This window comes from Budorcas taxicolor, chromosome 19 (genome assembly GCF_023091745.1).
Source record: "Budorcas taxicolor isolate Tak-1 chromosome 19, Takin1.1, whole genome shotgun sequence".
Taxonomy (NCBI): domain Eukaryota; kingdom Metazoa; phylum Chordata; class Mammalia; order Artiodactyla; family Bovidae; genus Budorcas; species Budorcas taxicolor.
The window spans coordinates 19,124,092-19,139,526 of record NC_068928.1 but is presented as its reverse complement, the minus strand read 5'-3'; the positions used below and the strand labels follow the sequence as shown (position 1 = coordinate 19,139,526).

At 54.2% G+C, this 15,435-nt stretch overlaps 1 protein-coding gene across 1 annotated transcript in view; it reads right to left on the bottom strand.

Annotated features, from left to right (window-relative positions):
• The window catches only part of KSR1 (kinase suppressor of ras 1), a 157,089-nt gene that overhangs the window by 9,543 nt on the left and 132,111 nt on the right, over positions 1 to 15,435 (bottom strand). Inside the window, exons 10-16 of the mRNA XM_052657614.1 lie at positions 13,655 to 13,823; positions 11,675 to 11,716; positions 8,684 to 8,738; positions 7,580 to 7,628; positions 5,944 to 6,323; positions 3,722 to 3,818; positions 220 to 353 (exon numbers count right to left, since the gene is read on the bottom strand). Of these exons, the coding sequence (XP_052513574.1) occupies positions 220 to 353; positions 3,722 to 3,818; positions 5,944 to 6,323; positions 7,580 to 7,628; positions 8,684 to 8,738; positions 11,675 to 11,716; positions 13,655 to 13,823 (926 nt within the window). The remainder of the gene's footprint in view (positions 1 to 219; positions 354 to 3,721; positions 3,819 to 5,943; positions 6,324 to 7,579; positions 7,629 to 8,683; positions 8,739 to 11,674; positions 11,717 to 13,654; positions 13,824 to 15,435) is intronic.

Genomic DNA, 15,435 nt, shown 5'->3' with positions numbered 1-15,435 from the left:
GGACCCAGCCTCCTCGGCGGTCAGCCTGAGAATTAAGCACTATGAGGGACCTCAAGGTCACCCAAATCTGATTCTGAACCAGAACCACAAGAGCAGGAGCAGAGCAGGCCTGGCCTTTCCTATAGCAGGGCTGGCCCTCGGCCACCAACGGCAAGAGTGCCCAGGCCTCAGGCCCACCAGCACCACCCCAGTCTCTCTGGACGCCCAAGGCCAACTGACCGTCCCTCTCGCACAACGCCCGAGATCCCGAACAGCCCGAAGTCTGTGATGACCACTTTGCCATTGTCGTAGAAGACATTCTTGGATTTGAGATCTTTGTGCACGATGCCCTTGGCGTGGAGGTACCCCATGCCCTGGAAGACAGAGAGCCTCACGTCAGGGGCGGAGGGAAGACGAATGATGATGGCTTAGCTTCTACCCTGGGCCAGGCCCTGAGCCAGATGCCTTAGCCCAGGCCCCTCATTTAACCTTCGCAGCCCTATGCAGTGTGGCTGTCTCCTTTTCACGGAGGAGGGAACCTAGCCTCAGGGACAGGCAGTCCCTTGCCCGGGTCACGCAGCGGTTAAGCAGCACGGCTGAGATCTGCTTCCAGGCTAGTCAGTGCTGCTGCCCCACATCCACCTTATACTCAGATGAAGTGCAGAAAGGGGGGATGGGGGGCTCTGGGGGAGGGGTGGTCAGGAAGTATAGAAAGGTTCACTGTGATGCTACCCTCCGTGTTTTGTTTGGTTTCTTTTTTAATTTTTTGGCCATGTTGTGAGGCATGTGGGATCTTCCCCAATGAGGGATCAAACCCGTGCCCTCTGCATTGGAAGCATGGAGTCTTAACCACTGGACCTCCAGGGAAGTCTTTACCCTCTGTGTTAAGTCACAAAAGACCCAAGGATTTAAGGTCTCATCAGGCTTTGCACAGCTAGCCTCGCCTCTCAGGCTGAGCAAAGGCTTGGGCTGGGAGTGGGGAACAGAGTGGAATTCCCACAGGGGGTATCCCCGAGCTCAGGTGGCCCCACTGCCCGTGCTGCCGTAGAAGTCCTGGACTAAGACTGAAATCCAGCTCAGATGATTCGAATTCACTGTGTGGCCTTGGACTTGACTTCTGAGCCTCAGTTTCCTCATCTGCCGAGTGCCAGCTCCAGGCTGGGTGATTTCTAACCAATGCCTTATTTGCACTGAACACTGACTGGCCAGGCACACGGGATGTGGGTGACCTGATGCAGGCATGCTCTCATCCGAGGTCAAACCGAGGACTCCCGGGTACCCTGATGTGCTTGGGAACAGGAAGAGGGGTACATGACGCCATGACTGAAGTGGGCATCTTTGCCAAGTCAGAAAGAGGCACGTGCAAGCCCACCTCCCTCCCTCCCACATCAAGGGTGCGTCACATGTGAAAAATCTCCCTGCCTTCAGAGGTATCTCGGGGTGAGGAGGGGAGAGGTCAGCAAGTCCCACTGAGGAAAGAGAAGGAACGAGCTGCGAGGCAGAAGCAGACAGAACTCAGCCGAGCCCAGAGCTTGGACCAAGTGGGGCTGGAGCTCATCCGAGAAGAATGTACGCAGGCAGATGCTCTTCTGTAAGAGATGGGACAGTGCAGGGTTCACTGTGGCCACTTCCCTCAGGCCCACTGAGAGCTGTCATCCCACCACGGAAACAGGGAGGTTTCAAAAAGAGTGACTTACTCTCTCCCAAAACTCCATCCTGAATGCAAGACGATCCCCCTTAAAATATCTGCCCACTTCCCAAACCAAACCAAGGCACGAGGCTTCCCCAGTGACCAAAGAGAGCCAAAGACCACACCTTGGGTTGAACAGGGACCAGCTGTGTGACTGAGGACAAGTGGCTGCACCTCTCTGAGCCTTGTTAATAAAACAGGTGCCACAGCCTCAAACAGCCAGAGACAAGATAGAGAGTGCCCGGGTCTGGAGCACAAACTCTCCTCCCTTCCTATAATTTCACAACACTTCAGAGGTGGCCCCCCAAACCCTCTAACCAAAGGTCTGCTGCTGCTGCTAAGTCACTTCAGTTGTGTCCGACTCTGTGCGACCACACAGACGGCAGCCCACCAGGCTCCCCCGTCCCTGCGATTCTCCAGGCAAGAGTACTGGAGTGGGGTGCCATTTCCCTCTCCAATGCATGAAAGTGAAAAGTGAAAGTGAAGTTGTTGAGTTGTGTCCGACTCTTCGCAACCCCATGGACTGCAGCCCACCAGGCTGCTCCATCCATGGGACTTTCCAGGCAAGAGTACTGGAGTGGGGTGCCATTGCCTTCTCTGAATCAAAGGTCAAGACCCCATTATTCTATTTGGAGCCTCAAAGTATCAAAGATGCATACAAAATGAAGTGGCTTAGAAGTTCCCAGAAGAAGGGGGATGGGGAAAATAAATGAGCCAGCAGAGAGTTTGCTTCTGGCTCTGCAGCTCCAAAACCTTTGAGCAGCTTCTACCCTGGAATCTTCCAGATGACTCATTCAGCCTAACTCAGCACCCAGACTTCCCCAGCGTCCTGACAATAAGGAGACACAACAGTTTAGGGGAGCAGGGCCCAGCAGATTTGGGGATATCACAGAGTAGGTATAACACTGCAGCTCCCCCCAACTTCTCTGTGATGAGACAGACTACAGATGAAGGCATACATGTGACATTTTGGTTTAGGGGGCTGCAAAAGTTTAATGCGTTCATTTGTGGTTGTGTAGTTGCTAAGCTGTGTCTCTTTTTGTGTGTGTGACTCTTTTTTTGATCCCATGGACTGTAGCCCACCAGGCTCCTCTGTCCATGGGATTTCCCAGGCAAGAATACTGGAGTGGGCTGCCATTTCCTTCTCCAGGGGATCTTCCCGATTCAGGGACGGAACCTGCGTTTCCTGCATTGGCAGGTGGATTCTTTACCACTGAGCCATCAGGGAAGCCCAGGCGTTCGTTTTGCTATGCGGAAATGTCGCGGAGAAACCTTGGTGTTCCTAAATGTCACTGAGATTTTTATCTTTTCCTCTCCAATGCTGTGCACACATGATGGATGGAAGGAGGGAGGGAGAAAAAAAGAAAAGAAGCAAAACTGAAGACAGGACAGGGACAAAAACTTGGTGGGAGCTGGTAAGAGAAAGCTTTTCTGCAAAAACAAGAAGCAGGAAGAGGAAGCCCATCCAGGCCTGATGGAGTTTTTCTCAGACCCTGTCTGCTGCTAAATTAAGAAACAAATAAGCGTTTCTTTCACTTTTGTTTAATTACTTGGAAAAGATGGAAGCAAAAGAAAAAGGCTGCCTGAGTTGAGTCTGAGGGCCTGTGTGCATGAAACTTAGATTCAGAAACTTTAAGGCAGAATACCTGCCCCAAACCTTAATCAATTCTAACAGACTTTCGCCAAGCACTAGTGGCTCAACGGTCTCTCCACGGATTATCGCAGTTTACCTTTGCACCAATCCAATGAGGGAGGTGACGCAGACAACCCCATTTTACAGGGGAGGAGGCCGAGGCTCAGAGAGGCTAATCGACCTGCCTGAAGTCACACAGCTGGTATCACCAAGATTCAAACTCAGACCATCTGTCTTTAAAGCCCACTGCATTTCTCCAGTGTGTTCAGTTCCCAGCAGACAAGACGAAGAAAGAGAGAAGGAGATGGAGGTCCCATCCATGAGGCACCCAAGCTAAAGGGAGAGACGGAAGAGCCACCACCACCAGCTGGACACCGGCAGATGGATTGGGAGACAGCTAGGAGCTCTGGAACCTTTACCTTAATGATCTCCTGGGCGATCTGCCTGGTCTTGTTGATGTCCAGAGATGTCTTGGGGTCCCTCACAAACGAGTGCAACGTCCGTCCCTTACAGAAGCTGTGAAGAGCAGAGAGTTAGGCAGAGATCTGGGGCCTGTGCAGCCTGACCTCAGCCCTTGTGGAGCCAGGGAGAGCTGTGTCCACCAGCTCCATGCCCTGGACCCTGGGGGCCAGAATCCTTCTTGACCAACCTGATGCCATTCCTTCTTTGTTTCATTTTGGTCGCACTTCATGGCACATCGGGACCAGGGATCGAACCCTGCCCCATCATGGAAGCGCTGCGTCTTAACCACTGGACCACCAGCAAAGTCCCCTTGATGCTCATTGCTGCAGGGGCCCAGCCTGAATGGGGTGAGGGACTTCAGTGGTTAAGAATCTGCCTTGCAATGCAGGGGACTCAGGTTCGATCCTTGATTGGGGAACTAATAATCCCACAGGCCATGAAGCAACTAAGCCAGCATACCACAGTGAAAGATCCTGTGAGCTGCAACTAAGACCAGACACAGCCAAATAAATACATAAATATTTAAAGCAAAACCTGGAGTGAGGAAGGACCTAGCAAAAATGGGTGGCTTTGCTGCTGCTCCAGGGAGAAAACGACTTAAGCCATCTGAGGGAGGGGCTAGTTTTTAGGAACTGTCTCCAACGAGATAAGATTCCTCGACCCTCAGGGTCTGGAGTATCGGTCGATGGTTACTGTTCCATGTTCCAGCTCCCTCGGCCGCGTTAAATGTTTTGTTAATGTTCTTTTATTCTTTTACTATATGTGCTAAGTAGCTTCAGTCGTGTCTGACTCTTTTTGACCCTGTGAACTGTAGCCCGCCAGGCTCCTCTGTCCATGGGAATCTCCAGGCAAGAATACTGGAGTGGGCTGCCATTTCCTCCTCCAGGGGATCTTCCTGACCCAGGAACTGAACCCACGTCTCATTTCTCCCACATTGGCAGGCAGGGTCTTTACCACTAGTGCCACATTCCCTTTAAGCAGACTCAGACCTCTCTTGGGACTGGGTAGATGAGACAGAGACGGAAGGCTGAATGATGGACAGCACCGAGGCTGGGGTCTGAGGGATGCTGAGCACCTCCTGCATTGGCAGCTGGACTCTTTACAACTAGCGCCACCGGAGAAGCCCTTAAAAACATGAGTGTATACAAACTCCTTGATTCGACTGGAAGGCATGATAAGGAACTGTTTACAGTACCCACCTTTGTTTACAGAAGCACCCAGGTAGGGTGGGAGGAGACTGGTTTTTACTTTGCACTTTTCTGGAACATTTGAATTTTCTCTGTCTTTAGGTATCCTTTCATTAATTTATTTATTAATGTCAGTGGGGTTGTATGATGGCGAAATCAGACCCCATTTTGGGGGTTTCTTCTTTTTTTAAGATTTTTTTTAAAATGTGGACCATTTTTAAAGCCTTTATTGAATTTGTTACAATATTGCTTCAGTATCTTAAAATTTATGTTTAATTGGAGGGTTGCTGCTTTACAATGTTGTGTTGGTTTCTGCCATACAACAACGTGCATCAGCCGTAAGTATGCATACATCCCCTCCTTCTTGAGCCTGCCTCCTACCCCCACTCCATCTCTTCCCTCTAGGTTGTCACACAGCATCCGGCTGAGCTCCCTATATTATATAACAACTTCCCATTAGCTATCCATTTTACATATGACAGTGTATATATGTCCGGAGAAGGCAATGGCACCCAACTCCAGTACTCTTGCCTGGAAAATCCCACGGACGGAGGAGCCTGGTAGACTGCAGTCCATGGGGTTGCTAAGAGTCGGACACGACTGAGCGACTTCACTTTCACTTTTCACTTTCATGCATTGAAGAAGGAAATGGCAACCCACTCCAGTGTTCTCAGGACCATTTTTCTTGATCCCATATATATGCGTTAATAGACAATATCTGGTTTCCTCTTTCTGACTTACTTCACTCTGTATAACAGGCTTTGTCTTTTTGGCCCTGAGGCATGTGGGATCTCAGCTGCCCAACCAGGTATGGAACTCACACCTGCTGCACTGGAGGCGAAGTGCTAACCCCTGGACAGCAAGGGAAGTCCCAGGTTTTTTTCTTTGTACCTCTCTACATGAAAACGCCCTCCAGGGGCATACAGATAACCAGGCCCCCAGGGAAAGGGGAGGGGGCGGAGGCCACCCCCGGGAGGGCAGGGCCGGGTTACCTGGTGATGATGGCCAGGTGGGGCGGGTTCATGCAGGCCCCCATGAAGAGCACCACGTTCTCGTGCCGCGTCTGCCGGTAGTTCATCACCTCCTTCTTAAACAGCTTCAGGTGGTCCTGGTTGTGGCCGTCCATCTCCAGCAGGCGGATGGCCACCTCGCCGTGCCAGCGGCCGCGGTGCACCCGGCCCCAGCGGCCCTGCCCGATGGGCTCGCCCAGCTCCACCTGCTCGAAGGGGATGTCCCACTCCTGCAGGTACACGCTGGTCTGGCTGGCCTTGCGCGAGATGGGGCCCCGCCAGGGCCGGCGGGAGGTCGGCAGGTCGTCCACCTCGTCCTCGTCGTCTTCGGCCTCTGACTTGCTGGCCTCAGGCTCTTCGGCCTGGAAGGAGAGGAGGAGGGAATAGAAGGGGCGGCAGGCCTGGGGGCAGGTGACTTCCCTCCCCCAAGACCCCCACCAGGTCGGGGAGCAGAGGGCCCTGGGGTCAGGAGGCCTGGGCTCTAGTCACAGCTCTATGCAGACCTCATGGGCGAAGTGGACGGGTCACTCAGCACCACACAGTCTCAACGTCCTAATCCACAACTACGGAGCGTGGCCCTTCTTCTCGCCCATGTTCCAAGACATTGCTCCTAGGAGCAATACCGAATCGCTGGGGAAGAACACTAACACCCTTTCTGGATATGCTTTTATTTTTTTAAAAACATTAATTCACTTCATTTATTTTCCTGCACCAGGTCTTAGTTGCAGCATGTGGGATCTTTTTTCTGTTCTTTTTTTAGTTACAGCATGCAGGAGTTTTAGTTGTAACATGCGGACACTTGGTTGCAGCATGTGGGATCTAGTCCCCTGACCGGAGATCAACCCTGGGCCCCCTGAATTGGGAGTGCAGAGTCTTAGCCACTGGAAAACCAACAAAGTCCTATGCTTTTGTTTAAACACAGAGTTTGGGACTTTCCTCTGTGTGCCCTGTTGTGCTTAGTCGCACAGTCTTGTCTGACCCTTAGGGACCCCATGGGCTGGGGCCTGCTAGGCTCCTCTGCCCATGGAATTTTCCAGGCATTTTCTACTCCACAGGATCTTCCTGACCCAGGATCAAACCCATGTCTCTTGCATCTCCTGCTTTGGCAGGTGGAGTCTGTACCACTAGCACCACCCAGGAAGCCCGTGACTCCTCTGGGCAAGAGTAAATCAGTCTGCTGAGGCTCCATAAGCCAGCACACTTGCCAGGTTCGTGTGACACTGGTTCAAGGGTCAAGGCAGCAGTCCTTGGCCCCAGCTACAGTCAAAATCACCCAGGAATATTTGATAACATCCAACTGCCTGGTCCCACCCCAGACTGACTGAGGGAGAGTCTCCTGGGCTAGGGCCCAGGCCTTTTGGCTGGAGGTGGAAACCACAGGAATGAAGAGCTTACTTTAGCCTCAAAAAAACAGAAGAGCAAAAGGAAGCTTGCTTCGTGGCACCCCTCACTGCTCTCACTGCCTTGCACACTGCCTGCATCTGGTGCAGCAGATGGGCACCTGAGATAGCCCCCACCAGAGCTGGGTGCCCACACGCTCCCAGACGCCTCCATGCACTGAGCCGGGGAGAGAGGAAAGAGATGCTCCGTCTATGGCTCGCGTGTTGCCATCACTCACCTCCACTTCCTGATCTTCCGACACATCTGCTTTGGGCTGGTCGTCAAGCCTAAGAGTAAGGCAGGGTTTGTCAAGGAGATCCCGAGGCCGGGCCACTCGGGACTGAGCAGGGGACTCCCCATGTGAGGTCTGAGAACAGGGTGCCAGGCCTGGGCCCTTCCTTTGACCCACTTGGCCACGGGGAAGGCAGTCTGGATGCTGTGGAAACACACAGCAGGCCGAAGGCCAGACCCCACTTCCCTTCTCTGGCCTTGGCCTTCCCCAGGCTGAACTTGAGGGTGGTGGGGGCTGAGGGGTGGACAGTGACCATCAGCGACCTTTCAAATCTGACAACCAGTATGGGGTTCCGAGCCCAGGCACAGGATTTGGAATTCTACCTGAGGACTGCTTCCGTTACTCCCTAAGCTGTGTGGCTTACTGCAGCTTCTTAACCTCTCTGAGCTGATCCCCTCATCTGGATGTCAAGGATGACACCAACTTTACTCCCGGCTGAGCACTCTACAAAACAAGGTGAGTCAAGCGCTCGATGTGGCCTGACCGAGAAAGGGCTTCTTGACGCCCAAGGAGCGTCATGAACAGGAGCTGTATTATTAGGGTTCTCTAAGGCTGGGCACCCTTTGCCCAGCCCTCCTGGGTCTCTAGACAGCTCCTGGTGCACAGGCAGCCCCACCCAGTGCTGACTGTGGTGATAGGAGGCAAATAAAACCCTGTGGCTGAGTTAACTGGGTCACAGGGAGGATTAGCCCAAGGAGTGCTCCATCTGACTGCCCAGGTCCACGGTAAGGTCTGAAATTAGAGGGCCAGAGATTTAAATGTGGAGGCAGAACACGGTGCTGCTGTAGAGCTCAGGGAGCTCTGCTCAGGGTTATGTGGCAGCCTGGGTGGGAGGGGAGACTGGGGCGAGGGGAGGATGGATACACGGAATACGTTTGGCTGAGTCCCATTGCTGTCCACCTGAAACTATCGCAACACTGTTCATCGCCCATACTCCAATATAAAATAAAATGTTAAAAAAATATTAATAAAGGTAGATGAAGGAGGTGGTCAGGGAAGTGGGTCCAGCTTTAACAAGTCCCCAAGGAGGAGAAAGCGCACAATGCCTACCGGGAACTGTCTGCTCCATCGGCAAACGGTGCTGCCTGTGGAAATGCCGAAATGTCTGCAGAAAAAGGAAAAAAAAAAAACAAGGCATGAGGCCCATTCCCACTACTCCCGGAGACACAGGGCAGAGGTGCTTCCCCAGCAGCCCCTCCCTGGGTCGCACGCGGGCTCTCGGGGCCACTTCCATGTGCTTTCCCTAAAATAGTGCAGACGCAGCCTTCGCGGCACTTGGTTTTTTCCACATGGCTCTGCCCTGGGCAGGGATTCCAGGCAGCGTGGAAGCTGAGACTTCTGCCACCATCGCCCTGAGGCCCCCTACAAGCAAGTGGTAAAAAGCAACTGGGCCCCTACTGACTGGACGTGTGGGCCGGACCCTCCTCCTCGCCTCTGAGGCAGGGGCTGCTGGCTGCAACAACCTTTGAAGGTGGCAAGACCCTTGGGCCAGCAGAGGCCAAAGGCCAGACTCACAGGTGGCTCATTAGCGACACCGGGTGCCTGGCACGGATGCCGGGTGCTTCGGGTGGGAGCCAGAGGCCCCATCCCCTCAGCTTCCAGCTTTGGTGGCTGGCGGAGCAGCCCTCTGGGGAGACAAATGCACAGTCCCCACATCAGGGACCCCGGGATCGGGCAGCTGGCGCTGACGCCTGAGTCGGTGGCTTTCCCAGTTTCGGCACCAAAAGGCCCCCATCCGGAGAACACTGGGCAGATGGTCACCGCAGGGTGGAGCCAGTGCCGCACAGGCCAGCTCTCCCCTCTCCCCATGGCTGCGCCTGCTGCCGGCTGCTTTCTGCTCTCTCTGCTCCCTGCTCAGAAAGGCTGGCTGCCTCAGGGCTGGGTGGGCCCCTCACCCCCTCTTGCAGCAAAAGACGAGATTGGAGGTGGCGGTGGTTGGAGCTAATCAGGGCCTCCCCCTGTCTGCTGGAACAAAGAGAATTTCCATCAGCCAGCAAATCTCCCTCACCTCCCTCTGGGCTCTCCGCAAGGCTATTCCTGAGGCTTTCTCGACATCTCTGCCTGCGTGTTCAGTCGTGTCTGACTCTTCGCGACCTCATGCACTGCAGCCCACCAGCTCTTCTGTCCATGGGATTTCCCAGGCAAGAATAGTGAAGTGGATTGCTATTTCCTCCTTTAGAGGATCTTCTCGATCCAGGGATCAAACCAGCGTCTCCTGCATTGGCAGGCAGATTCTTTACCGCAAGTACCATCTGGGAAGCCCTCTCAATATTTCTGGGACCTCACAGAAGTCCCAGAAGACCTCTGAGAGAGTCTGATAGAGTTGGTGGACCTTCTTATCAGAGAAAGGCACACATGTACCCAGCATCCTGTGTGCAGTTTCTGGGGAATCCTAAACCCCGGAAGTCTCTGCCAAGGCTCCCCCAGACACCACTACCTTATGTCTGCAGACTGTCAAAGGCAGCCTGATGTTTCTACCCACCCAACGCTGCTCAAATGTTTCCATAGAGGAAAAACACATGCACAGAGGTAGGGTGACACAGGGTAGCTGGGAGTCTGGGGAGAAACAGCACCCCAAGTTGGGGGGAGGCAAAATGTCTCTGAAGCTTCACACTTTCCCTTAAATATTAGGAGAGCAATCTGTATTCTGCTCCATATGTGTCCGTATCTGTTTTAATGGAACTGTATTTCCTTCCTCCTCCCCCGACATTTTCAGAGCAAGATGGACCCTTCTAGAAGAAAAGCCACGTCCTCCCAAAGCTTTCAAGGGTACTCCCCCGTATGTCACCCTAGAGCAGTAACCAGGCAGGCTCTTGGAGGGGAACCACAGAAAAAAATGGGTGTGAAACCACAGAGGCAGCTCAGGGAGCCTGGATCTTCCCCTAGCCAGCCTGCACAGCCTGAGAAACCACCTATAAGAGCTAACAAGTGCTCTCAGTCACTCCCCTAATGGAGCTGGGATGGGGAATAGAAAGGCCTGGAATTACCAAAATACCATGACTTCAAGACAGGCCTGTTTAATCCAGGGAAAACAATTAACTACAGTCTTCATCTAAAGCACATACAACCTTCATATGACTAAACTCAGAATTAAAGTCACAGATTACTTATACTGTTGCTTGTCACCTCCAATTAGAGAAATAAATACTAAAGAGTATGACCTCCTTAGGGGCAGGAATATGGTCACACGTGCAAAGGCTGGCACATAGTAGGTGTGCAAAACAATTTCTGTGGAAGGAAATTAATGAGAACGTCTGACAATTTTCTTTCAACTTTCTGCACGGCAGGCATTTCCAACAATGGCCAGCAGACGGCGCTGTGCGGCAAGGCTCTGGAAGGAGACACCCGCCAAATAAATGAAGTCTGCAGACCTTCCCCCGGAGAAGGCAATGGCACCCCACTCCAATACTCTTGCCTAGAAAATCCCATGGATGGAGGAGCCTGGTGGGCTGCAGTCCATGGGGTCGCTGAGAGTTGGACACGACTCAGTGACTTCACTTTGATTTTTCACTTTCATGCATTTGGAGAAGGAAATAGCAACCCACTCCAGTGTTCTTGCTTGGAGAATCCCAGGGACAGAAGAGTCTGGTGAGCTGCCGTCTATGGGATCGCACAGAGTCGGACATGACTGAAGTGACTTAGCAGCAGACCTTCCCAAACTGGCAAGGTCTTCTTTAAGAAAGTGTAGTAGTTTCCTTGCCATTATGTAGAAGATGATATCTTGTCAGATGCACAAAAGGCATCAGCAAAAGGTCCTCTCCCCTTATTCTGCAAACTGGGTTTCTGCCACCTCCTGGCTGTGACCCTGGACAAGTTGCTTGCAGCCTCTGCAAAGAGGCAGGGGAGGGTGGATGCCAAGGGTCCTCGCGGTAAGGCACTGACCCTGTGAAGGGCTGGCTTCAAGGCTACTCACTCTGCCCCCTTGCCCACCCTCAACAGACAGTCAGCTCTCAAAGTAGATGGGTGTGACACACAGGTCCTCAGGCTGGACAGAGGGGGTCTCGGCAAGGGACAGTTAGTGGAACCATGCAAAGGACTCACCTGGGAAGATAAACTGCTGTCTATGATGAATGAAGTGGGCAGCTTTAAACAGAAGAGGAGGTGAGTCACACACAGAAGAGCAAAGGCAGCGCAGGGAGAGGGGACAGAGGCAGGGGCTGGGGGAGAGGGGCCAGTTACAGGGCTGGGGCGCCCCTACCCCACCTGCCCCGTCCCAGGTGGGCCTGGCCAGGACGGGGCGCTCCATGCAGGAAGGAGGAAAAGAGCTGGGAGAGAGTGGGTGCTGGCAGGATCCCCTGGGAGTAAGGGCTCTTGCACTGGAGGACTGGGGTTCCGAGACCCAGGCTTGGGAGCCACCCTGCTGCAGCCGATTCCATTCACCTCCCAGCCCCCCTGCTCCTCTGTGAACTGCACATGAGCCCAGGAGGGCAAAATATAATGGGGAGAAAAACCAAGATTCTGAAAACACTGAACAATCTGTGTGCAGAAGAAGGGAAAATCCACCAGCCCACGTTCACACCTGGAGGTACTGAGGCTTCTGCCATTCAATATCACCACCCAAAAAATAACCTTTCTCCCAGGTTAGCCTCAGACATACCCGAAAATGCTCCCGCACAGTATGGAGCGGGTGGACTATGGGAGGAGGTGCCATCCCACGTTAACTGCCAGCCCAGCCAGCCTATGACCAGAGAGGTCTCCGTGCAGGGTACAATGCCGGCCCAGCCCGGGACATCAGGGAAGCTAAGAAGCTCCGGCTGATGTCACACAAAGGACTTTTTCAGTGACTCTTGTTTCTCAAACAGGCTCTTCCTTTCAGAAAAAGCCTTTTCTTTCCTTTCAGACTAGAAGGTTCAGCAAAAGGCCCGGTTTCAGAGCATCACAATGACAGAGCAGAACAGAGGAGTGTAATCACGTGGCCATCGCTGGGTCGGAGGAGGGAGGGGCAGGCTTGGAACGATGCATTAGTGTCGGGAGATAGCCAGCCACATGCATGTTAAGGCAAAAAAGAAAGAGTCCTAAAAAATCTCACCACCGCCCCCCAAAAGAAGTCCTGGGAACCTGGGGAGATGAAGCTAGAGAGGTTGCCCAGCCGGAGGTCCCCTGGCGTAGGGAAAGCCATGCCTTTGTTCTCCTCGGCCTGGAGCCCTGGGGACTGGTGACAGGTGGGGCCAGGCCTGGAGTCCACAGGCTGAAGCTGGCAGCCAGCCTGACTGGGCCCGGAGCAAACCGGGGCTGCCCTCCTTCCCTGAGCTTGAAACACACTGAGGGCCGAGACCGGTTTCAAGGGGCTGCCTGGGAGCCCAGGGCTGGGGCTCAGTCCTGAAGGGGGCCAGTGGGCTTTGTTCTGCCCCCTGGGGAGGTGGGACATGCCAGGCCTGGCCGAGTGGCAGGAGCCCTGTCCCTGTAGACCCAGGGCAGCCAGGACCGTGCTCAGAGGTCGGCTCAGCTCTGGCACACACCCTTGGGTGGACTCTGTGGCCTCACCCACACAGTGGGGATAACCTAACTCCAGCCTCACATGGTCTCTTGTTTTATAGAAAAAAGAACAGAAGTGCCCCCTTAAGCAGCTTGTCCAGACCCAGAGCAGGTAAGCCACAGGGCCCCGGATTCCTTTGCCCTGGCCTTCTGAGCTTGCCCCAGGTCTCAGTGCCGCCTGCCCTGCTTCTCAGAAGCCCAGGAGCCCCGAGTCAGTGAACAATGCCCCCGAGAAGCCATCCCACACACAGGGGGGCAGCCTGGGGACTAGGTCAAGAACCCAGGCTTTACATCAGACAGACTTGGCTTTGATCGTGGCTTTGCTGCTTACAGCTGGGGGCAAGCCACTTACTCCCTCTGAACCTCAGTGTCCCCATCTGTAAAATGGGTACAATCACGGCAGGTTTAAATATGGTGATACACTCAGTATTCAGCTACTGCTCTTAGCAGTAGAGACGGTTTGGCCTTGAGTCAGCCAGGATGATGGGCAGAGAAGGGATATGCAACCCCATCCCTCAGGCCCGAGAAAGCCCCAAGGTGTGGTACCTGGGAAGTTGAACCTGACATCCCGCTGGCCAGGCGAGGGGTTGGGGGGCGTGGTGGCACTGGATGGGTTGGACGACGCTGGGAAAGGCGCGGGCGAGGAGGGCGTGGAGGATGTGGTGGAGGACGGGTTGCTGCTGGAGTCCAGGTGGTTCATGGCTGGAGGATGCTCCTGCAGGACCAAAGACACGGGGAGTGGCAGGGGCCACCCAGCCCGGCCTGCCCGCCCACCCCTCCCCACCTGGGAAGGAGGAGGCCAGCCAGGGTGCCCTGGCGCTTATGGGTGTAATGTTAGAGGGAAGGACGGCACAGGGAAACCTGAACCTCAATGCCTGACCCCTGGAGGGCTCCTCTCATCTTTCTGATTTCAGCTCAAGCATCCTTTCCTCCCAGAAGTCCTCCCACAGCCCTGGTGGAAGCCAGGCTCCCCCTACCCCGCTTTTATCCTCCCAGGGCCCTGAGAACTTTTCATCAGGGCACTTGAACTATGGTTTGCCAGCTGCAGGGGTGGTTTTCTGAAGACTCTCTCCACCACACTGTGTGTGTCCCAGGAAAGCAAGAGCCACATCTTGTCACACACCCAGGGCCTAGCTCTTGGCTGACCACAGAGTAGGGTCCTTTAATGAATTAAATTCAGCCTCTGACAAGTATTTATTTTAGTGGGTGGTTCACAATGGGTGGGGCTTCCAGATGACTCAGTGGTAAAGGAATCTGCCTGCCAATGAGATAGAGTTCAATCTCTGGGTCGGGAAGATCCCTTGGAGGAGGAAACGGCATCCCACTCCAGGATTCTTGCCTGGAAAATCCCACGGACAGAGGAGCCCGGTGAGCTACAGTCCATGGGGTTTGCAAAGGGTCAGACATGACTGAGTGACTGGGCACACACACACACTGGGTGCCTAATAAGTGCTCCCACCACTCAGCAGGTGGATCTGCCAGTTGGGCCACTCTAGCAAGGCCAGAGGATCCCCTGAGGGAGGGTCACCGGGGAACCGAGTCCATGCCTGGGGGACCATGGGCCTGACCAGTGTCTCCTAGACCAAACGCCAGTTCCTCAGGGGGTGAGGCAGGCAGTTCTGTTCAAAAAAGTTGGGGCTAACCTGGGTTAAAAAAGCTAAGCTGAACCGGTTTCTCTCTGGCAGGCCCTCAAGGCTCTGGGATGCGGGGGCGATTCTGGAAACCACCAAAGCCACGCAGTGGGTCTCACTGTCCAGTGACGGCCAACACCGCCTGCTGTCAAGCTAAAGGGGGAGGTAGCTGCACCCCCTGCACCCCCACTCTGTCCCTTCACACACCACGTCCCAGACCCCTCATCCCGATCAGGCCAGGCCAGCAAGGGCAGGGGGTTTGTTTGAGGAAGGATGAACCCCAGCCCAGAGTCAGCGGCTGTGTGACCCTGGACGAATCGGCCCACGCATCTCAGCCACATGGTGTGTTGTCTACATAAGCAGGGCCTCACAGCTGCTGCCTCATGGGGTTGCTCATTCGCTCAGCATTCCATAGACACATTTCCTTGCTGCCAAGGCAGGCATCAGGGGCCCGGCTGGAGCACGGCCCCACAGCCCTGCCTTCCACAGCACCCACGCGCTCCGGGCCTGCCTCTCACCCACAGGGAACCTCGCACGCAGTTTCTTCATCTCTAAAAATCCCTGGTGGTACAGTGGTTAGGACTCTGCACTTTCACTGTCGAGGGCACAGGTTCGATCCCCAGTTGGGGAACGAAGATCCCACAAGTCACAATGTAGCCAAAAAAAAAAAAAAGACGGCAGTGACATCAGCATGTG